We start from the raw sequence: 24,998 nt of genomic DNA, 5'->3' as shown, positions 1-24,998 counted from the left end.
GAGTGATTAAAGCACCGACCCCCTTACGGCCACAGCTCCGATCAGCCACCTCAACAATAGAGGCACGAAACATGGTCCATTCGGACTCAGTCCCCCACCTTCCTCAGGACATGGTCGAAGTTCTTCCAGAGGTGGGAGTTGAAGCTACTTCTGACAGGGGACTCTGCCAGACGTTCCCAGCAGACCCTCCCAATACATTTGGGCCTACCAGGCCTGACCGGGATCCTCCCCCACCATCAAAGCCAACTCACCACCAGGTAGTGATCAGTCGACAGCTCCACCCCTCTCTTCACCCGAGTGTCCAAGACATGTGGTCACAAGTCTGACAACATGACCACAAAGTCGATCATCGAACTGAGGCCTAGGGTGACCTGGTGCCGTGCACATATGAACACCCCTATGCTTGAACCTGGTGCCGTGCACATATGAACACCCCTATGCTTGAACATGGTGTTCGTTATGGACAATCCGTGATGAGCACAGAAGTCCAATAACAAAACACCACTCGGGTTCAGATCAGGGGGGCCATTCCTCCCAATCACGCCCTTCCAGGTCTCACTGTCATTGCCCACGTGAGCATTGAAGTCTCCCAGCAGAACGAGGGAGTCCCCAGAGGGTATGCCCTCTAGCACCTCCTCCAGGGACTCTAAAATGGGTGGGTACTCCAGACTGCTGTTCGGCGCATACGCACAAACAACAGTTAGGACCCGTCCCCCCACCTGAAGGCAGAGGGAGGCTACCCTCTCGTCCACCAGGGTAAACCCCAATGAACAGGGTCCAAGTCGGGGGGCAATAAGTATGCCCATACCCGCTCAGCGCCTCTCACCGGGGGCAACTCCAGAGTGGTAGAGAGTCTAGCCCCTCTCAAGGAGATTGGTTCCAGAGTCCAAGCTGTGCGTCGAAGTGAGCCTGACTATATCTAGCCGGAACCTCTCGACCTTACGCACCAGCTCAGGTTCCTTCCCCTTCAGAGAGCTGACATTCCACGTCCCAAGAGCCAGCTTCTGTAGCCGAGGACTGGACCGCCTTTGGCCACCACCCAACTCACACTGCACCTGACCTCCTTGGCCCCTCCCATAGGTGGTGAGCCCATGGGAAGGGGGACCCACATTGCCTCTTCGGGCTGTGCCCGGCCGAGCCCCATGGGTGCAGGCCCGGCCACCAGGCGCTCGCCATTGAGCCCCACCTCCAGGCCTGGCTCCATAGGGGGGCCCCGGTGACCCATGTCCAGGCGAGGGAAAATGCCATCCAAAATTTTTATTCTTCATAGGAGGTTTGATGAACCGCTTTTTGTCTCATCTCTCACTTAGGACCAGTTTGCCTTGGGTGACTCTACCAGGGGCATAAAGCCCCGGACAACAGAGCTCCTAGGATCATTGGGACACGGAAACCCCTCCACCACGATAAGGTGGCAGTTCGAGGAGGGGTTCGACCGTGTCCCTCGGGGAATCGTGGGTGGTGCTCCAGGAGTATGGGGTACCGGACCCCCTGATAAGGGCTGTTCGGTCCCTGTACAACTGGTATCAGAGCTTGGTCCGCATTGCCAGCAGTAAGTCGAGCCTGTTTCCAGTGAGAGTTGGACTCCACCAGGGCTGCCCTTTGTCACAGATTCTGTTCATAACTTTTACGGACAGAATTTCTAGGCGCAGCCAGGGTGTTGAGGGGGTCCAGTTTGGTGGACTCAGGATTGGGTCACTGCTTTTTGCAGATGATGTTGTCCTGTTTGCTTCATCAGGCCGTGATCTTCAGCTCTCTCTGGATCGGTTCGCAGCTGAGTGTGAAGCGGCTGGGATGGGAATCAGCACCTCCAAATCTGAGACCATGGTCCTCAGCTGGAAAAGGGTGGAGTGCCCTCTCAGGGTTGGGAGCGAGATCCTGCCCCAAGTATCTCGGGGTCTTGTTCACGAGTGAGGGAAGAATGGAGCGTGAGATCAACAGGTGGATCGGTGCAGCGTCTGCAGTGATGCGGGTTCTGCATCGGTCTGTTGTCGTGAAAAAGGAGCTGAGCCGTAAGGCAAAGCTCTCAATTTACCAGGCCATCTACGTTCCTACCCTCACCTATGGTCATGAGCTATGAGTAGTGACCGAAAGAATGAGATCGCGAATACAAGCGGCTGAAATGAGTTTCCTTCGCAGGGTGTCTGGGCTTTCCCTTAAAGATAAGGTGAGAAGCTCAGTCATCCGGGAGTGGCTCAGAGTAGAGCCGCTGCTCCTCCGCATCGAGAGGAGTCAGATGAGGTGACTCCTGCAACTGATCAGGATGCCTCCTGGACGCCTCCCTGGTGAGGTATTCTGGGCACGTCCAACCGGGAGGAGGCCCCAGGGAAGACCCAGGACACGCTGGAGGGACTATGTCTCCCGGCTGGCCTGGGAATGCCTCGGGATTCCCCCGGAAGAGTTAGAAGAAGTGGCCGAGGAGAGGGAAGTCTAGGCATCTCTGCTTAAGCTGCTGGCCCCATGACCTGACATCGGATAAGCAGAAGAGGATGGATGGATGGATGAATGGATGGAGTGATTAAAGCTGGTGGGTATATTAAATGCTCATATCCCACTCTGAGACGGCTAGTTGTAGATATGGATTAGGACCAGACAATATTACATAAATGAGTTTCAAAAAGAGATGTGTGACAAACTGACCACCTGTAAAGCTGCTAAGTGAAGCTGCAGACTCGTCCTTCATGACAAGCAATAACCAGTGATCTCATCTGAGCAAGCCTCACTACCGTGCATGGCAGGATTTTTCTGGAAATTGTTTATTTAATAATAGTTTAGCAAAAATGCACATGCTTGGGATTTCATGAGCCTATCACTAGATCTATACTAATAAAAGGCAAAGCCCTCACTGACTGACTGACTCACTAACTCACTCATCACTAATTCTCCAACTTCCCGTGTAGGTAGAAGGCTAAAATTTGGCAGGCTCCTTCCTTACAGCTTACTTACAAAAGTAAAGCGGGTTTCATTTCGAAATTCTACGCATAACGGTCATAACTGAATCCTACTTACGTACATATATACGGCCATAGCCTGCAGCTTGGTCGCCATGTGAGGCGGAGTTGCATCCCCCATCACCACGCCTCCCACGTAGTTGGCTGCCTGCCTATATTGCGTCCCCTATACCCACGCCTCCCACGTAATTGAGTGCCTGCCCATACTGTATAAGGCCGTCCGTCAGCAGCAATCCAATAGACACGCTGCCGCTAAATATTCGGAGGCAAATCAAAAAGTTAATACCGGGAATACCTGTTAAACATCTCGGTTTCACGAGCAGCGATTTGGGTGGTGAGATATCTATCAAGGTGATCACTGTAAAATTTATATGTCATTGAAATGTATTATTATCAGGCATGGTTTAGGCACCTATGTCATCAGGAAGGCACCAGAAAAAGGGACCTCAAGGTTACTATTATGGAAGTTATTTAGAGCATGGATGCTGTGAATCTAAGAGCTGTAATAAATAAAGTTCCCCTGCATAATTTAAAAGAAAGTCTCTCCATCATTTCATTTTTCACAATTTGTGAAAACAAGACATGGTGTCAGAATAGAGGACAGTCATGGATTTTGTTGGAGTTCCCTCGCCACAAATTGACTGGGATTCTCTTAACCTGCTGGGAGAATGGAAAAAGTTCCGACAGCATGTGGAGCTGATGTTTTCTGGCCCGCTAAAAGGCAAAGACGAGAGTGAGAAATGCAGCTACCTGCTCCTGTGGACTGGGGAAAAAGGAAGAGACATTTTTAACACATGGACTCTCACCCAGGAGAAAGCCAAGGTACTGAAAACTTATTATGAACGTTTTGAGGCGTTTGTCATGCCTAAGACGAATATGATATTCATGAGATACAAGTTTAATGAGAAGACACAGGGTATAAATGAGACTTTTGATCACTTTGTAACGGAGTTAAAATTGCTGGTGAAGGACTGTGCTTATGCAAATGAAGATGAGATGGTCAGGGATAGAATAGTGTTTGGCACAAACTCAATGAAAGTGAGAGAGAAACTTTTAAGTGCCGGGTCTGAGCTAACATTAAATAAAGACGTGGACATCGCAAGATCACACGAGATAGCACAAGCACAGCTGAGAACCTTCGATGCATGTACTCCGAGCGGCTCACTTGAACTGACTGTGAACGCAGTACGCAGACAAAAAACAAAGAGCTCTGAACAAAAAACGCATTACACAATTGAGAAGGCAGCAAAAAATATAAAGCGTGTGACACATACAAGCATATTCATAAGTGCAGCTACTGCGGAAACAAAGCACACGGTGGAAAAAGTCAATGTCCAGCTAAAGGAAGACAGTGTAAAAAATGTGCTAAATTGAACCACTTCATTAAAGTTTGCAGGACTGGGAAAGGTAAACCCGTGCATGCAGTGTGTGATGTCTCAGATAAAGAGGAAGACGAGCTGTTTATTGATGCTGTAAGAAAGAAACAACCCTCTGAAGCTGAACAAGTCTTTGTAGACATATCAATAGGAAAGCAAGGTGTTAAGCTTAAGTTTAAATTAAGTTCATAGACACGCTGCTGCTAAATATTAGCAAATATTATCCACAACTTAATACCGGGAATACCTGTTAAACATCTTAGATTCACAAGTACCGATTTGGGTAGTGAACACTTCGATGAATGAAACCTGTTATCTTTACAACGGTTGACAAACACGGAATGTAACTTGAACACAACACGTCCTCCAAATACGAGCCTGATTGAAAGAAATAATGCTGATCAAATCCTTGATGATAGCAACACTCATAACAGTGAAAAAACAATTACATTGACAATCAAGTTACGTTATTTTTAAAATGTTTCCTTTTCTTTTTCGTAACTTCTTTAACACACTACTTCTCCTCTGCGAAGTGCGGGTATTTTGCTAGTACTCAATATTTGCATTATGTGACGAGTAATATGAGATTTTCATTCAAGCCCATTGTATCACAAATTTTGTTAGCTCCTTTTTTTCATGAAAACCTGAGATTAAAAATTTTACTTGGCCATCACTACAAACAACACAGGATGAATAACACACATAAAAATGATAATTTTGGGGTGAAGTATTCCTTTAATAAGCATAGTGCTTTCTTGAAAACTATTGCAATGCACTGCATGTGTGGTTATTAAAGTTGCCTAAACTTAAAAGGTAGGAGTAACTAACCATTAGGTCTGATCTTGTCTTATGAAGAATGTAGACACAGTGGGTATCCTCATGGCTTAGGCATCCTGTGCCTAGCTGTTGTCCACACGTTGTCTGGCTTCCTCCTTGTGTCTGTGATGTGCACATTAGGTCAGTTACATATGGGCCATTTGTGAACGTGATTGTGTGTGTGGAAGAAACCCTGAAATAGTCTGGTACCCTGCCTAGAGAAGCCACGATTGACTTCAACCCCCCACCAGATGTAGTTGGGTATCACTGTTAAAATGTTGGCCGGTTTTGAAGTGCTTGGCTTTGTTTAGTTTCTGGCAAAAATCTTAAACTTGATTTGGGTTGGCCTCAACTATAAATGCAAGCTTGAAATATGTCTTTCCAGTAAACAAAAATGACAAGTAACAGTTAACAAAAAAGCTAATTCAAGGGATTCTAGTAATTCAAATATAACACCGTTTAAGCTGTTCAAGTATGTTGAATTTTACAGTGTTTATCTGAAATCAGTATGTTAAGTAGTCAGCAGAACGTATGCAATGATTAAGACAATTTCCCATTTTCATGTGTTAAAAGCACTATTTTGAAATAATATATTTTTCAAGAATATTTTCCAGTCTCTTGAATATATTGCTACAGTAAAGGAATCATTTTTTACACTGCTTTTGTTTTGTATAATTTTATCTGCAGTGGTGGTGGTGGCAACTTTGTTCTTTCAACCAGCTTGGTGGGCTACACTAGAGTCCTCGGATCTACGGTTCCCATGGTTCATCATGGATATGGATGCTTTTACCAGATTAGAGATGACAGGTGAGGAATAAATGGCAATGTGACTAATCACAAATGCATTTCAGTAGAGTTAGGAAGGCTTCACTCAAATTGCACACTGGATATAAAAGTAAAATAATGCTTGTAATGTACAGTATTTTTATTGTAAAACATCTGACATATTTACTTGACTAAATTTATGCTGCAGCCTTCACTTTTTCCCCTGATGGACAGCAGTATGTCTTTCTGTTTTATTGGTGTTAAACTCTCTTGTCAAATGCCACATCTCAGTAGTTCCACAAGTGTTTATAATTCTGATTAAAATACTGCACATCTCACATTAAACATTTCTTAGAACCCTTGTGTTTTGAAGTGTTAATTTCATGTATGATTGTTAGTTCACTCACTGTTTACTGTAATTGTATATCCACTAAAGCTCACCATGTATTGCAGCAAGATTTCAGTTAATATCCACATAAGTGAACAATAAGAGCTAGATGAGTACTAATTTTGAAAATGTTTGCTTTACATTATTAAGCATATTATGTAGCAAATTATTAAAATAAGCTGTTGGAATGGGTACATCTGAAAGAAAAAGAAAGAAATAAAGAAAGAAAGAAAGGAAACAGGTTTGTGTTCTAAAATGTGTACTTAATGCGTGATGTTCATTCATTATCTGCTTGGGTATTTTTGTACACGCTTTGCCAGTTCTAATGCACCATCTTGTAAAGCATGGAGGGAACAGAGCAACAATATAAAATTGCCTTTTGTGTTTTGATAAGGCTCAACAACATCTTCTGCCAAGCAGTAGACAAGTGAGTACAGTAATCTACCATTTTCACAAGATTCTAACTCGCCTATTCCAATTTGTAAAGCGTGCTACAATTGTCTCAAAACAACGTGTGCCATTAAATCTTAGTATGCAGCAAACTCTCCACCATCTCTTTCGACAAATATGTATGATGAAAGGCTCCTCTGTCTCAATAAGGTCTCATTTTCTAATATAAAAAGATAACAGACTCCTCTTTACCTGAATGAGAGCCTGACTGCTTTAACCCATCAGTTACTACCCTGAAAAAAAATTGGTTAAGCCCCTGTTGTGTTCCTTCCAACTCCAACAAATAATAACTATACAGACAGAGGGTAACTCAACATGCGCTTTACTCCATTTATAGAACTGAGATATCAACACTTCCTTTTTTCCACAAGGCAGTGCACAAAAAATTTGTTAATGTAAAGTGGGGTATTTTGTTTTTTCCTGATCTGTTGTGTTATGTTCTTGTCTGCTGGGGTAGGCCTCTACTTAACAGGAGCTACACTGATTAGAAATTCACTTACCTGAGGACCAATTAAATCAATTGGTATCACAGCTTCTTTGCTGTGGCATTAGTTCTTCTAACCATGTTTTCTTTTTTCTGCTCCCTTTTCTGTGCTTTATTATTACTAATTTTATGACCATTGAGTTTTTGGATCATCTGATTTTGACCTTTGACTTTTGAATGTAGGATTTAGGAGTTTTCTGGAGAGTTTTTTTCTTTCAATTCAGTTTAATTATTAATTACTCTCAGCTCTTTTTTCTTAGTATTTTAATACTTTTATTATTGGAGGTTTGAATCATTCTGTCTATTTAGTTAAAATTGCTTGATAATTAAAATTATTGTTAAACTTAGAGAAAGCATATAACAAGGTGCCTCGTGAGGAACTGTGGTATTGTGTGAGGAAGTTGGGAGTGGCATAGAAGTACGTAAGAGGGGTACAGGATATGTATGAGGGAAGTGTGACAGCAGTGAGGTCTGAGGTAGGAGTGATGGATGCATTCAACATTGAGGTGGGATTACATCAGGGATCGCCTCTGAGCCCTTTCTTATTTGCAATGGTGCTGGACAGGTTGACAGACGAGATTAGACAGGAGTCCCCGTGGACTAAGATGTTTGCTGATGACATTGTGATCTGTAGCGAGAGTAGGGAGAAGGTTTAGGAGACCCTGGAGAGGTGGAGATATGCTCTAGAGAGGAGAGGAATGAAGGTCAGTAGGAACATGACAAAATACATGTGTGTAAATGAGGGGGAGGTCAGTGGAATAGTGAGGATGCAGGGAGTAGAGCTGACAAAAGTGGATGAGTTTAAGTACTTGAGATCAACAGTACAGAGAAACTGGGATTGTGGAAGAGAGGTGATAAAGAGAGTACAGGCAGGATGGAATGGGTGGAGAAGAATGTCAGGAGTGATTTGTTCCAGACGGGTATCAGCAAGTGTGAAAGGGAAGGTCTACAGGACAGTAGTGAGGCCAGCTATGTTATATGGGTTGGAGACTGTAGCACTGACCAGAAAACAGGAGACAGAGTTGGTGATGGCAGAGATAAAGATGTTAAGATTTGCTTTGGGTGTGACAAGGATGGACAGGATTAGAAATGAGTACATTAGAAGGTCAGACATTGAGACGAGCGACAAAGTCAGAGAGGCGAGATTGTGTTGATTTGGACATATGCAGAGGAGAGTTACTGTGTATATTGGAAAAAGGATGTTAAGGATAGAAATGCCAGGGAAGAGGAAAGGAGGAAGACCTGAGAGAAGGTTTATGCATGTGGTGAGAGAGGACATGCAGGTGATGGGTGTAAGAGAGCAAGATGCAGAGGAGATATGGAAAAAGATGATCCACTGTGGCAACCCCTAACAGGAGCAGCCGAAAGAAGAAGAAGAAGAAAAACAATTAAAATTGTTGCTATTAACATTAGAATTCCTAAAACCTATGAAAAAACTCATAATCCCAGCCCACCTTAAATCCCTTCACACCTCTACCATCTAAGTCCTTTGTTTTGTAAATGCGTTGATCAGCACAAGCAACAAGCAGCCTGCTGTCCCATCCCCTCCTTGACAGAACTCAACACACAGGCAAAAAGGTCTCCCAGCTCAAGCCAGGCTCCTTACTTGCATGTGGGGTGCCTGGAGATGTATAGGGTAGATAATACAGTATATCGTTATTTGGATTACAAGCGTTTCATGTGTGTTCCGTGTCTACAAAGATCTGGGTAAATATGGGATGAAAGGAAATGCTGAACACATACCTAAAGCAGAAACGTTCTCCATGTTATACTAATAATGACAAGAAGTGTATAATGTGTGAAGACTTTAGTCCAAATATCAAATAAACACATGCACTTTTATTCAAGAATATAACCAATGGGGAAAAAAAGCATTCGATTTGCATTAAAAGTGCATGTGTTTATTTGATATTTGGACTAAAGTCTTCACAACAACAACAACATTTATTTATATAGCACATTCTCATACAGAAAATGTAGCTCAAAGTGCTTTACAAAATGAAGAATAGAAAAATAAAAGACACAGTAAGAAAAGAAAATAAGTCAACATTAATTAACATAGAATAAGTAAGGTCCGATGGCCAGGGTGGACAGAAAAAAACAAAAAAAAAAAAACTCCAGACGGCTGGAGAAAAAAAAAAATCTGCAGGGATTCCAGACCATGAGACCACCCAGTCCCCTCTGGGCAATCTACATAACATAAATGAAACAGTCCTCTTTGTATTTAGGGTTCTCACGAAAGGATTTGATGATGATGGTCATGTAGACTTATGGCTTTCAGTCCATCAATGTTGGAGCATCATGATGCTTTGAGTAGGTGGTGGTGGCGCAAGTCACACATTCTACACTTCTGGTCATTAGCATTTCTTGCATTTCCTTTCATCGTTCGCTTACCCAGATCTTTGTAGACACGGAACACCCATGAAATGCATGTAATCCAAATAACGATATACTGTATTATTTACCCTATACAACTCCAAGCACCTCACACGCAGATAAGGAACCTTGGCTTGAGCTGGGAGAAATTTTTGGCCAAATTGAGTTCCATCAATGGTGGAGGATGGGACAACATAATACTTGCTGCTTGTGCTGATCGACACATTTACAAAACAAAGGTCGCTGATGGTAGAAGTGTGAAGGGATTTAAGGTGGGCTGGGATTACAAATTATTTTTAGGTTTCAGGAATTCTAGTGTTAAAAGATGTTTTGTGGTTTTGTCCTATCTGTTTGGAGAAAACTCATTACCAGTTGTTTTCATTTAGATGTATATGCTTTATTAATAGTAATATTTCATGAGTCTCTGTGGTGGTGATTGATTGTGACTACAAATTCTGTTCCCTCCAGGATTTTGGCTGCCTGTATCGCCTGGAAGTCGTGTCCCGAAACTGATGCCGAGGTGCTCTTCGCAAACTTGCGCACATCAATGAAGGAGATGCTACTGCTACTGACTGTCTCTCAACTGTAGGCAGAGTTATTTCTAAATGAGACAGTGCACAGATCAATGCAAAATGATACAAAAGCCGTAACAATGCAGATTCTTAATAATGTAGATTGTTCAAAGATAAAATTGTTTGTTAAAGGTTTATATTTCAAAGTCATTTTCCTGCTAATTATTGTATATACAGGGCAAGACGAATTTTAGTTATGAATGAAATTTTTTTTTTTATTTCAGAAATTCTTGTTCTGTATTTGTATTCTGTGGCGCTTCTTTTATTTCAGCGTTAGTTTAGAAGATCATGCTGTGCTGTTTAGGAAAACGATGAGTAATTGAAAAGACAGGGAAGTGAGCTTATAAGCGGTTGATGTGGCTTCTCGATTTGGTGTGAATTTGCTCGCTGATTCTTTTGTTAGATTTATGCTCAATGTATGCTTTGTATGTTTTACTGAGGGGAGGAAGCACTACCTGTAAACCTCTTGAGTTGTGTTGCATTCATGTTACATAATTTAGATATTAAATTGTAGTTTTTCATTTCATATCCTTAAATAGTTCATAAAGAATTTTTGCTGATTTCTTTAGCTCTGCTGCACATGATAGCAGTGAGTGTTGTTAATTATGTGAATTTTTAAATTTTTTTTTAATTTTACGGGAACAAAACACTTTCAGCTTAACTGTGTTTTTAAAGCACTTTTTTCTTTAAAAACGGTTGCCCTTTAATTTATCGATCATTCGTTTATAGATATACCACATTGCACTTAAAAATAAGAACATTTAAGCTTTAGTAACTGCTGAATTTGTAGCAGTGTGCTTCATTTTCAAACGTGGATCAAATAAAGACTCCACGATTGTTAAATTTGCAAAGAGCGTTAGCTTTTAGCCTGTTTATTTAGCTCTTTATGCACTTATTAGTGATTTGGACTTAGCAAAATTTGCAGAGACTTCTATGGAATATACACCTCGGATCCTTTGAACCAAAGGTATGACACGTGGACTGTGCAGCCTGAAAGACATGCGTTAATACTTCAGATCTTTTTGAAACAAAAAAAATTGGAGTAATGAATTAGACCGCAGGGGGTGCTTGTGCGCAAACATCCATCCATTTCCTAAACCTGATTATCCAGAGCGAGGCAAGGACTGTTCTTGTAAGCGTTGGCGCAAAGCAGGAATGATCGCTGGACGTGGCACCAGCCCATCACAGGGTGAACACACACTCACATCAGGGGACAGTTTTATGTCGCTTTTGCACCTCACCAGCATTTCTTTGGACTGTGGGAGGAAACTGGATCACCTGGTGGAAACGCATGCCATTCAGACCCTGGCAGGAAAACATGCAAACGTCATACAGGGAGCTGGCAGGAAGTGAATCCTGGTCGCCTTGTTGCAGGACCGCAACACTACCCCTGTGTGCCACCCTGTGCGCAAACACCTTAACACAGATAGTGATGAGACGGTCAAAGAAATTTAGTAAAAAGAGTTTATTAACAAGATAAAGACACAAGGAAGGGAAATGTAAAATTGAGAGTTAAAGCAATATAACCGAAAAACCCTGCTGCTCCACTGGGCCTGTCTGATATACCTTTGGTCTCTCTGATGGCTTGCGTTGTGCACTTACCCACTTTGAAGCGCAGCATAAACCTCCTCAGTTTTGCCATTTTATACCTTTTTATCACTTTTGGTCTCTCGTTTTTACCACCAGCTGACTTGAAGCCCCCTTGTCTGCAGGTCAGAAGGTGCTTACTTTTAAACCCTGGCCAGGACCCTGCACTCTTAGTGTATCAAATTAAAATTTAAAAAAAAGATGTACTTCTGGGTTTCTCTTGGAGATGCCTTTGAGCGTCAAGGCCAGCCTGTGGAACTCTTGAGGGTGTCCATCTAGAACGCCCCTAAGGTAAAGGAATAGGGAGCTCTCACGTCACCCAGCTGAAAATTCTGTGTTGCCACGTATTACTTAAACTTCACAAATCTTTGATATACACACACACACACATATAACACACATATATATATATACCGTATTTACTTGTGTACCACGCACCCTAGTGTAAGACGCATACCCTAATTTTTACAAAAAAAAAAAGTTTTGCCCTGTGTACGGCACGAGCAAGTGAGCGAGCGAGAGAGAGAGAGCGCGAGTGGGCAAGCAAGAGAGAGAGAGAGAGTGCGAGAGGGTGAGCAAGCGAGCGTGAGAGAGTGAGCGAGCGAGCCCAATCAGAAGTAAACATTACAGAATTGCATTTCCTCGTGTATGACGTGCACCTGATTTTCTAATGCTAATTTTCGGGAAAAAATGTGCGCATGGTACACGCGTAAATACAGTATATATATATATATATATATATATATATATATATATATATATATATATATATATATATATATATATATATATATATAATGTGTGTGTGTGTTATATAATAGATTGTTTTTATTAATCCCTGAGGGGAAAATTGTATTTTTGCTAGATCTTTGGGAGTCGGAGCCCAGGGTCAGTCATTGTACAGTATCCCTAGAACAATTTCCAGGTTAAAGGTCTTGCTTGAGGATCCCTTCTGGCAGTATTGGGAATTGAACTGGCAACCTCCGAGATACCAGCATAGATCCTTAGCCTCAGAACCATCACTTTGTATCTTCATTTCTAGAACACTTTCCTTAGAAAGGATTTATGGCATCCATTGAGGGTGCATGAGAGTCACTGGCAGGCCTAGAGTGGTAGCCATTGATGTGCATGTACCATTAGGACTCCTGAGAGCACAATTTCTGAGATGTATCTGCGGCCCTGGTCCCCACCACTATAGGCCTTCTTTGCTGTGTGTGTGACAGAGAATAAAAGGCCACACTAAAGTAATGAACACTGGCTTGACTGGTTACCTGCCAAACACCAATGTTACATAATCATAACTCCTTTTGATAGTTATTTTTTTTTTATTTTAATTAAATTTGCTTCAACACCTGTTAGACTAAAATTTTGTAATGTATAAATGTAGAAATCAAAATAAATATAATATACCAGCTAAGTGGACTTTTATTTGTTTAATGCTGCGTCAGGGTTTTGAGTGAACTTGTTTATTTAGTCTTCCAGTGTGAATGACAACATGGATGGACTGGCGTCCTTCTCAGGATGAAGTCCATTCCTTGTCTCCTCATCAGGAGGCCAGCATGCTATGCCAAAATGGATGGGCTGGCATCTCAACAGGGTTGGACAGAAGACTCTCACCGAGCTGGGAGGCCAGTGTAATGGAAGGGCCTGGGGAGATGGCCATTCGAGACTGTATGCTAGGTGGCAGCGCTCCTGGACTGGTGCCCCTATGCACATTCCCACAGGGCTTACTGGGAATTGTTTTCCCATTGGGCAGCAGTGCTGTGTTCCATGGGAGCTAAAGAGAAGTACTGTCTCTACTTTGAGAGGCTTCTACCTGACCTGGGCTGGCAGAGGGAAGAACCTTTCTTCTAAAGTATAGCTCTTGACTACTTCCAGAGTTAAGGGCCTATTGGCCGACCAGTAGTTCCAGGTTATCTCTGACTGACACTTTGGGAGGCATACAACCATCTACTTGAATTGGACTCAATTAGACTAACAGCAGACCACTGCGCTGTGTGTGTTCAAACTACCCATAAGCCATCATGAACACAATATATTACGTCAGTGTCTTTCCATTATGGTTACTGTGCAGTTTGTATATGTCTTTTTTTTCTGATTTACCCTCGTATTAAATGGGAATTCTCTGGACTACATTGAAGAGGGCCAACATCTGAGAAAACCAATTAGGAACAGAAGAAGAAGGGACTGGCCAGGAATGTGGTGGATAAAGAGAAACAAAAAAGGCTAACAAGATGAGAGTAAGCGTCGAGGCCATCACAAAGAAGGAGGAACGACCCAATTGCAAGAAGCCATCAGGTGAACCCAGGGTCATTAAAGAAAATAAAAAAGAAGAAATCACCATCAGTGACCTAAATTTGGGAGAGGGCCTCATTGGTCTGCAGATGTTACACTTTCTCTTGAATCTCAAGTGTATTTCTAGGTGATCTGTCAGACTTACTAGCTATTCCACAACTGAATGGACTTTTAAAGGGTATTTTTTTTTTAACATTCAAACACCCTGTAAAGTTAATGTTGGTCCAAGGTCTGCTTACTGTAAGTTGTCTATTATCGTGATCTTGTGTAGGAAGATGTGCTGCAACCTAGGAGGTTTGTAGGTAGTGCTAGTATTGTGGATTTGTGTTTCAAATCTGCGATAATAATTTCCATTTTTTCAGTTACAGCTTTTGGTGAGTTCTGCATTTGTCTCTGTGGCTAGTAGGGAAGTAATGACACCAAGATTCCTTGCATTAGAAGAAGGTCTGATGAGCTCACCGTTAAGAGGGACTGAAAAGGAGCTCATGTTCTTAGGTTGTCCTTTAGTGCCAATTTGCAGGAGTTCAGTTTTGTTGCAATTTAATTTTAAAGAGTTTTGCTCCAGCCAGGTTTTAATTTCACTGAGGCAAGCTGTGAGCTGAGAAAGCTCTAATAAAGTTTCACTTTTAACATTGAAATAGAGTTGAGTGTCATCTGCATAAAAATGATAACCCAGTCCATAGCTACGAATAATATGGCCAAGGAGAAGCATATAAATACAGAAGAGCAAAGGACAAAGCCCTGATGAACTCCTTGTGTGACTGGCGCTGAACTGGACCTGCTGTTGCCAAGACTAACAAACTCTTGCCTGTCAGTCATATTGAACTTAAACCACTGGAGGGCGGTGCCAGAGATACCCAGAATGCTGTCCATTCTGGACAGTAGAATGTCATGTCTGACAGTTTCAAGTGCTGCACTGACGTCTAACAGAATTAACTCTTTCAGGGCTGATGTCATCTTTTGTCAAAAGGAGGAGTTGACGACGATAATCGACGGTAAAACTTCAACAAAACCAACCATTCTGTTTTAGTTGCTAGAAGGAAAGTTAGATTCATTGGTTTGACTGAGATTTCCTGCACTCGTGTGAGTAGCAAGGCGCAAACAATGGCAAAAATGGTACAGACATTTGGCGGGAGATCAAAGTGAACACACCGTAGATGACATGTTGCTTGTTATCTCTGAACTGGACTATGATATGTTGAACTTAGATTGTGATACAAGTGACTGAAAACAAATGTGAGGTTCCAGCTTCAGCTGATTGGTCCCCAGCTAATCATAGTACTGACAGTGTTCACCAGGAAGGACTGCCACTTAACAATGATAACAGGTAGAAACCAGATTGCAATGCACTGTGACTTTGACCCAGCCACGCAAAGACAGCCTGGCAGAAAGCCTGACACATATTCTTGGCAAACTGGCAGCCACAGCATGCAGCAACAGATGTTTTATGTTGATTTCTATTTGAAACCATTGCTTTTCAGAAACTGTTTTTTGGAAAAAATATTCAGCCCTAAAAGAGTTAATATGCTGGTTTGCATAGCATCTGCTGCCATAAGCAAATCATTAGTTACCCAAAGCAGAGCAGTTTCACAGCTGTACTACACTCTGAAACCAGACTGAAAGGGTTCCTTTAAATTATTAGAGGTTACAGTAAGTAATTGGTGAGTTGGGACGCTACAGCTTTTGACAGCAAAGGTGAGAGAGAGGTCAAAAATTGTTAAGATTATCAGACTTGTTACAGAAGCAATTTTAAAAGTGGCTGACACAAAGCCAGTGTCAAGGGATGTGTTTATTATTGTGGTAACAGTTGGGATTATGGCATGAAGGCAGGATTTAAGAAGTGTGGTGGGGATGGCATCCAGTACTGAAGTAGTCGGCCTCGTTTTACAAAACAGGTCATTAACAAATACAGAGGTGACTGGTGAAAATTTAGAAAAAAGAGCTGGATGGAGTGTTAAGACTGGGAGCAATATAAAGGGATGATGGATGTATGTTAGTTGAATTATTTAGATCTTTAATTTTATTGAGGAAAAAGTGGAGGAATTTTTCACAGACTTCAGGAGAGGAGGTAATTGGGCCTGATGGAGGCTGAAGTAGTTTATTAACTAGAGAAAACAAAACCCTCTGGTTATCATGGCCACTTTCAGTTATTCTGCCATAATGCGTGTTCATGGCTGCAGTTAGCGCATCTCTGTAAGCCCTTTGATGGTCAGAGAAAGCCTGGATGTGAACAGTGAAGCCAGTCTTACATGACATTCTCTCAAGGCATCGGCCAGCTGCTTTCATAGACCGTAACTCTAAATTGTACCATGGAGCAGAGTGCTTAAAGGAAGCTTCCTTATGTTTTAATAGAGTTGTTTTATCTAGTGCTGAATGAAGGGCTGAGTTATAGTAGTCAACAAGACTATTTAGTGTTGACGGAATAGGGGAAGACAGAAAAAAGATCAGAAATGGAACCAGCAGGGATAGAAGGACAGATATTTTAAAGTTTCTGTAGGTAAAAGGAGAGAGATGTAATGAGACGGTGAAAGTACTGCTTTATTATCAGAGTCCCAAATCACTGCTATATGTGTTGCCAACAGATAAGCCAAATGTGCAGATCAGGTCCAATATATTACTGCCAGAGTAGGTAATAAAATCAGCATGTTTCTCCAAGTCAAAACAGTCCAGTAAGAGTAGGAATTCATTTTTTAGCTTACATGTAGTAATGTCAATATGGATGTTGAAATCGCCAAGAAGAATGACTCTCTGGGGAAGGGAACTTACAGTAAGTGGGTTAATAGTTCAGTCAGATCAGATAAAAAGATGCAGTGTATTTTGAAGGACAAAAGAGAACAATGAGTAAGACAGGACCTGATTTTGTTATTAGCTTAACAGCCAGACACTAGAAAGACAATGGGCAGTCAATTGGGATTCTTTTGATTTTTAGTTCCGCTGTAACAATTACTGCGACTCTTCCACCTTGTGATGAGCTGCGAGGCTCTGCAAAGTAAATATATCCGAATGGTGTCCCCTCCTTAAGAGATGTAAAATGGTTTGGTTTTTGCCAGGTTTCTATTAGGCATGGCATGTCAATGTCTGAAATGAATTCTGATAGCACTAGTGTTTTGCCATTAAGAGATCTTGAGTTAAACAATGCAGCATTAGTTGATGAGGATTCATTGTGGACAGATCCATGATCAGAGTTTATTTAAACAGACTGCACTCTTATTTTCAAAGCCATGAATAGGACGGCATATTCCTGAACAAATGCTGCCGTTGAACTTTTCATTCACAGCCCAGCAGTGGTGGAGACCTGACCCTCAATGTAAATATTTCAGGCACCACACTATACCAGTGTCTTTTAGGACATTCCAGTCTGACCATTTGCTCTGGAAAAACGGTTTAATACAAATGAGTTTGTCACAAGAGTTTTTTAGAATAGTATAGAGCAATACTTATTTGATAGTAGCAGAGAAGGTGAAACGGGCAGGGTGGGGTGGCGCAGATGTGTGGTAATAGTAAGCAGCAGAAGAAGTATAGTGAAAGATATTGCAAAATGGGCATGACGATACCAGAATTCGGAGGTTCCAACATACAGCCACATACTGTACATATAACACTGGGTATCACAGGCGTGAACTCAGAGCCGCAAGCCAGGCAAGTGTAAAATTAGATCATTTCTGTCATTAAGCACGTATATATAAGTAATTGAGAGCAATCCATTATATCCATTATAATCAAGAAGACAGACCATTGCCGGCTCCTAGATTACTTTGGTGCAAAGAAATGTTAATAAAACTTGTCCTGTGAACCACAAAAAGATTCAGTTGTCCCTGAGGTGGCAAACCCAGTGAAGGCAAAGTCCATAAAGTCTATAAAAATAAATCCAAATCAGTGCATATATACAATATATACACTATATATACAATCAAAATCAGGAGTGGTCTCCCCTAGACTTTCTCGTATACTCAGATATGGAGATGGATATTTGAGGAGTAAACCATGAGACATTGATTATATTTGTATATTATGTACATTAAAGAACCATCAACAACAAATCAAATGAATAATATTATTATAAAAGTAAAGTTGAATGAATCGGACTCTGCAGCTGCAATTGGATGGCCAGCACGAACTCCACTATCGAACCCAGGAGTGGTTATGCAGCAAGATGGCCAGTGTCTTCAGGATGGTGAATTTTTATTTTTGACTTTATCTTTTACAATGTTAACCCCCTCCATTGTCAACTTACCATAGTTCGTCAATTAATTAATGGACAAATATTGTTTTATTTTAATATTTAATATTTTAATTTGTTTCTTTATTGTTCTTTGTGCGTTATAACAAATATGCATTTTTATGTTTTTATGTGTACCCATTCTGTATTTTGTAATTAGCGTAATCTGTACTGGTATTTTAACTGAGAATTCTTCATAGCGCTCTGCACCAGCACTCAGTGAAGAGCGCAATACAAAAAATAAGTTGTACTGTACAGGGGATGGAAACAACAGATTTACAACTTACCTAATGCATTCATTTTAAACTTGTTCTTAAAATGGACCACATATTTTCATGAGAAAACAAATAACGTTAAAAGAAATCATAGGCACACATTCTTGACATGCTATCCTGTTTTTCAGTTGCCTGACGCAATAATGCATATGCGGTTGTATAAAAAAAGAAATGATTTCTTATGGTTTCTTTTCTATTCCCCCGAATTTCAGAAGTACATCTACCAGATTTGACATCTGTAGTCCACAGCAGTCCATGAGATAACAAGGAACAGTAAATAGGGAGAACATATTTAGAAACTGAAACTAACAGCTGGCTTGAAATTTGCAAAATTCCTTTTCACTCTAAAAATATTTTTCTGGATTTGCTTAACTGTGTTATGTCAACAAGTTCCACAAAACTAAGCTGTGTAAATTGTAAATCAGAGTATTTAGTACTGTCTCCTTAAATGACTTACACTCAGTCAACACAATGTAGTCAAGTTAGATCAAATACATCTGTTCATGTTCAGCAAACTAAACTAACACAACCTCAACATTATTTTACTGCATTTACTGTACAAACTAAATGGGCTTACATAAATGTAACATATCAGCATTTTATCTTTATGCAACTGTAGATAGCAAAACTAACGAATTATCTAACGTAATAAATATTCAAACTATATGAGCACTGTTTAATTTTTTAAGTGTGTAGTCATTCAGTTATTACCACATAAGGTAATCATGTTTACGGAAGCTCTGCACCGCACAATGAAAAAACGTATGAGATAACCCTTATCTCGTACGTACAGGATACTTTTACGTACATATGAGATGTTTTCATATATGTTTAGGATACTCAAAGCAAACTTTTTTAACTAGCTTTTTCTTGTATGTATGGGAAAGTATCCTGTACGTATGAGACATTTTCACGTACATACGAGATAAGTGTTATTTTCACTGTACGGTTCAGAGCTTCTGTACAAGTTATATTTTAGTTGAGTGCTTTTTTCAAGCAATAATAACATTAATTGGTATTTTGGAGACAAAGAAAAAATGCTTTTCTGATTTAGGGTGGGCAACATGCGTTTAAATTTCATAAATTGGCTTCCACAATCCCACAAAGCTCAAGGCATTTGGAAAAAATCAGTTTACTGAAAGTCTTTAACTTTCTTTCCAAGTATACAAAGGTATGGACGTACTTTGGAGTGTGTTGTCAACAAAAGGGGCACTTCTTGATGCTAATTATTTTACTTTTTGCAAATCTGGGATAGTTATGTACATACATCTTTATTATTTTAAGTTAAATCAACTTAAATTAACTGGGCAGAGAGAAAATGGGAATACCAGGCGGATTAGAAAAGTATTAATTTTGAGTTAAGATTAACATAGAATTAGCGAGTAATTACAACAGTCCGTATGACAGATTATGCTTCTGTTGAAAGAAAATATTCTGATTGTTTTGTTCAAACACAAATGAATTTTGTTAGTGTGACATCTAACAAATTTAAGTCAATATAACTAGAGTAATTGCAGAAAATATAACTATTTTAAAATTAAATAATCTATATTAAATATATACATTGAACAACCCCAGTAGTTTTATTTTTGAGTGTACATTCTTTAGTTAATAGCATCACTAGTGATCCATTCCATTGTGTGTCATTTTTTTAATCTAAAATGAACATTTTTTAACTTTCTGTTTGGGGTTCAACACATGAATGATCAGAAAAATAACTGTTCTCTACATCTATGTGTTATGAAGAGCCTTCACTGAGGGTGACTGACGAAGCTGTGCTGCAGATAAGAGTGACGACCTCCACAGCTAATTAATATTTGGTCTGGTGGGATGAGTCTGGACATAAGATGACACTTTTATGTCTTTCTGTTGTTTTCTCCACGTACTTCATTTCTTTTGATCACCTGCTCATCATCTGTGTGGGGTTTACAGATTCCCACAGGTATTGTGTCTTGAGTGTTTGTCCTTCTACATTCATAAAGATGTGCTGGTTTGGACCCAAACTGAATACGTGTTGGTGGGTGGGATGGTCCCTGTGCTGGACTTGAACTTTTGGGATTGAATAAGCAAATTTGAGAATTTCATTCTATAATTGAGTAAAGTGTTATCTTTCATAATAATAAGGTGTACAATAGTACACCTTATTATTACTAATTACTATTAGTACAATAGTAGTTCTAAGTACAATAGAACCTAAAAGAAGAATCCAAAACTTCTAAAGGATGCAAGGAGAACTAAAAGAACGCGTTGGAGTGACAGGGTTTGAATTTCTGAATGTTAGTAAAATGTTTGTTAAAATGTGAACTGCTTCATGTAAACCATCTGTTGGGTTAAAACTTGAGAGTATGTGAAGTTCATTCCTTGCCAAAACGATTCAAATTGTGTCATACTGAATGAACAGTATGAAAAGAAACTTGTTAGAATAAAATCAGGTACAAAAAACATGGAACAGTGCACTGGGTACACCAGGGAAGGCTTTCAAGGCTTCACAGCCATTAATCCATTTGCCATTTTCACCCTCAGCTTCCAGGAAAAGGACCCCTGACTTCATGTCTTTGGGTCACTTCAGCTTAGAAAGCCACCAGTTTCTAAACATGGAGGTTATTGCTTGTTGGGTTTGGGTTTATCACTGCAGGTTCTTGGAAAGCATGCTATGTGGTGGTCACAGGCCACAAAGACATGCTGATACAGTTCTCATTTGGCCTGGGATGTGTTGTGTGTGAGTGCGCTCTTTGTGTTTTCTGTCCACATCCCAAAATGTGTGGTTTTACCCAGACACCAAGTTCAGCTGAGATACACTTAAATCCCTTGTGCCTTGAATTATATGTGGTAGCTTTGGGATTGTCCATCCATCCATTATCCAACCCGCTATATCCTAACTACAGGGTCATGGGGGTCGGCTGGAGCCAATACCAGCCAACACTGGGCGCAAGGCAGAAAGCAAACCCCGGGCAGGGCGCCAGCCCACCGCAGGGCTGTGTGATTAATGCACTGATTTAATGGCATGTTTTAAAAAACGTTCCTCATGATATTCTTTAACTTGCTTCCAAGTTGAACGAATTCAAGTAATGAATTCAAATGTCATTTTTTCTGTCGTTTACAAAGACAGAAGGCGGGCACAGACATTTGGGATTATTTGACAAAATGTTTCTTGCTATTGTTACATTTTATGATGAAAATAAATAATTGAGAACTTGCGTCGGTTTACCTCATAACACAGAATGAGGCTTACTCTGCGTGTGGTGAAATGATGCCAGCTTATTGGCTGTATATTGTACTGTATACTGTATATAAATATAAAACATTTTTTTAACATGTAGTACATTTTAAATATTTAGCATACATGCCATAAAATAATCTAAAATAACACACTGAATAACAATAGATTACGTTTGAGTTAAATATTATGGAAGAGTGAAAAGTTAACATCTTGACAAAGGGCCAGGCTGGTATGCCAGTCATCTCCTCAGGTCTGCCCCATCTGTGCATTCACCAGTGCATAGTAAACACCATTGAGGTCGAGGAGCTGATGGTGCTTTCCCTGCTCCACTACCATCCCATTCTGGAACACTGCGATCTTGTCGGCATTCTGGATGGTGGATAGTCGATGTGCTACAATTATACAGGTCCTGCCCTCTCTGGCTTTGTCTAAGGCCTCCTGTACAATCTGGTGAAAAGAAAAGAAAACACGTTAGCCAAGGAGTCATTTTAGCCGAGTAGGCTAATGGCAAACCCTAAGATCTAATGCCACTTATGAAAATTAAAATGTATACTCTGCCTGTGGAGAATTTGACATAGTTATCTTTGTTAAATCAGCAGCGGCCCACCTCCTTTCTTTATACAAGTTATCAAAGGCATCTTTTACCCACCAAAATTTACATTGTTTTCAATAGAAACAAACACTTTACCGTAAGCCCCACCTGAAACTGTGAATGTGAAAAAGTGGAGGGGCTTGACTGCAACAGGAATCTAAAGCGCTATGTTGTTGGAGGTCCTGATTGGGTTACCCTTAACAGATGGGATTTAGGGATAGGGGACCAGAAATAATGATCCAAAAATTGACTAGTGATTGTTCAAACAAACATCATTGAATACCACATGGAACAAAAACACTGGCCCCACATACTGCCGGGCTGTTGTCTGGCTCTCTATAAATCTGGCATACGTGATTGTCAGTGGATACTTAGGTGGATGTCCGCATTTATTAGTTTTGGTTTTTTTTTTTAGGTTAGATTCAACTTTATTATCATTATTCAGATACAACAAAGTGCAGTTTAGCATCTAACCAGAAAGTGCAAGTAGTAGAGTAAGGTGCAATAAATCAGCCTGCAAATGAGAATATAAATCTATATAATATTTAAAATTTCAGGTAGTAGGATATACAAGGAAGAGTATATAGTTATTGAATTCTGATCAGCAAGTACAGATAACATGACATGAATACAGTTAGGTCCATAAATATTTGGACAGAGACAACTTTTTTCTAATTTTGGTTCTGTACATTACCACAATGAATTTTGAATGAAACAACTCAGCTGCAGTTGAAGTGCAGACTTTCAGCTTTAATTCAGTGGGTTGAACAAAACGATTGCATAAAAATGTGAGGCAACTAAAGCATTTTTTAACACAATCCCTTCATTTCAGGGGCTCAAAAGTAATTGGACAATTAATTCACAGTGAGATCTTTGGTCTTCTTGGTGCTGAGGGCGAGGTTATTGTCAGTACACCAAGTTGCTAGGTGCTTAACCTCATCTCTGTGGGCTGACTTGTTGTTGTCACCAATCAGCCCTACAGTATTTCCGTGGTGTTTTCTGCAGACGCATTCATGGGTGAAGACAGATAGAGAAGTGGGATGAGTACACAACCCTGTGGAACGCCAGAATTCACAATCAAGGTAGACGATGTGTGGTTGTTTAACCCTGCAGACTGGGGTCTGTTGGTTAGAATGTCCAGTATCCAATTACAAAGAGGGGTGCTAATTCTGAAGTTGTTGAGTTTATTTACCAAATTGGAGGGGGTAATGGTGTTAAATGCTAAGCTAAAATCAACAAATAACAACCTGATGTAGGAGTTATTGTTGTCCAAGTGAGTCTGGGCAGTATGTAGATCTGAGGATATGGCACCCCCCTCCACTGACCTATTGGGATGATTGGTAAACTGGTAGGAATCTAATGTGGGAGACAGACAGGATTTGAAGCACTTTGTGGTGATGTGAGTGAGTGCAACAGAGCAGAAGCAGAACTATCCTTGGAGAGGATAGTTTAGGTACTGGTACATCCATCCATTGTCTAACCCACTGAATCCGAATACAGGGTCACGGGGGTCTGCTGGAGCCAATCTCAGCCAGCACAGGGCACAAGGCAGGAACCAATCCTGGGCAGGGTGCCAGCCCACTACAGGACACACACAAACACACCCACACACCAAGCACACACTAGGGCCAATTTAGAATCACCAATCCACCTAACCTGCATGTGTTTGGATTGTGGGAGGAAACCGGAGCGCCCGGAGGACACCCACGCAGACACGGGAGAACATGCAAACTCCACACAGGGAGGACCGGGAAGCGAACCCGGGTCTCCTAACTGCGAGGCAGCAGCGCTACCACTGTGCCACCATGCCGCCCGGTACTGGTACAGTCGTTGTGAATTTAAATCCTGCATAAATACCAGCCTGGGCCACAGACACATTGATGACGCTACTGAAGACCTTAGGCAGTTGCCCAGTGCAGCCCTTAAGCATGCACCCAGGAATGCCATCGGAACCAGCAGCCCTGCGTGTATTCACTTTGCTCAGTGCAGACTGTACAACAGAGTACAGTAAGATGATGTGGTAAGTCCAAGGAGCTGGTCAACTGAAAAAGGGGTAGCTTTGTTTGCAAGTGTTTTATTGTCCTGATCAAAACAAGCATAAAAGTTATTTAGCTCATCAGAAAGGGAGACATTACTTGTTGTTGAGGTTGGATTTACCTTCCCGTATTCTTTGATGGTCTGGATACCTTACCACCTATGTCTGGGGTCAGAGTTTTTGAAGTGTTCCTCAATTAGTTGCTTGTATTTCTGTTTTGCACTCCTGATGTCCTTTTTCAAGTTGGCTCTGGATGTGCTTAACCTCTCAGCGTCGCAAGCTTTAAGCAGGAGTCGAACCTCTCTATTCATTCCAAGACTTAATCTCTTTGTATGTTGTGATTTCATTAAGGCTTGTATTGATGTAATCTTGGACAGAAGAGGTGTACCTTTCAATGTCCACTTCCAAGTCCCAAGTGGCATTGCTGGCAAACAAGCTCCAGTCTTTGTACTGAAACTTTGCTGTAAAGCAAGTCTGCCTCTTCAGGGCAGGCTTTCACTGTTCTCACTGAAGGTCTCACATATCTGATAAGTGGTGTGTATTTACGGAGGAGGAGCCAGGAGAGGTGATTTGATTATCCAAGGTGGGGGAGCGGAAAGG

The 24,998-nt window shown here is 41.0% G+C and overlaps 2 protein-coding genes across 4 annotated transcripts in view; one reads left to right on the top strand and one right to left on the bottom strand.

The window, feature by feature from the left end:
• The window catches only part of crot (carnitine O-octanoyltransferase), a 57,464-nt gene extending 45,154 nt beyond the window's left edge, over positions 1 to 12,310 (top strand). The window contains exons 16-17 of the mRNA XM_039736498.1: positions 5,828 to 5,947; positions 10,072 to 12,310. Coding sequence (XP_039592432.1) covers positions 5,828 to 5,947; positions 10,072 to 10,192 — 241 coding nt within the window. The 3' untranslated portion in view covers positions 10,193 to 12,310. The remainder of the gene's footprint in view (positions 1 to 5,827; positions 5,948 to 10,071) is intronic.
• Positions 12,311 to 20,111: 7,801 nt separating this feature from the next.
• Positions 20,112 to 24,998, bottom strand: part of abcb4 (ATP-binding cassette, sub-family B (MDR/TAP), member 4) — a 125,671-nt gene continuing 120,784 nt past the window's right edge. For all 3 annotated transcript variants that reach the window (XM_039736604.1, XM_039736602.1, XM_039736603.1), the window contains exon 28: positions 20,112 to 22,218. In XM_039736604.1, coding sequence (XP_039592538.1) covers positions 22,018 to 22,218 — 201 coding nt within the window. In that variant the 3' untranslated portion in view covers positions 20,112 to 22,017. The remainder of the gene's footprint in view (positions 22,219 to 24,998) is intronic.

Source organism: Polypterus senegalus, chromosome 15 (assembly GCF_016835505.1).
Source record: "Polypterus senegalus isolate Bchr_013 chromosome 15, ASM1683550v1, whole genome shotgun sequence".
Lineage (NCBI taxonomy): Eukaryota > Metazoa > Chordata > Cladistia > Polypteriformes > Polypteridae > Polypterus > Polypterus senegalus.
The sequence above is the reverse complement of the archived record's forward strand: the minus strand, read 5'-3'. Positions and strand labels throughout refer to the sequence as shown.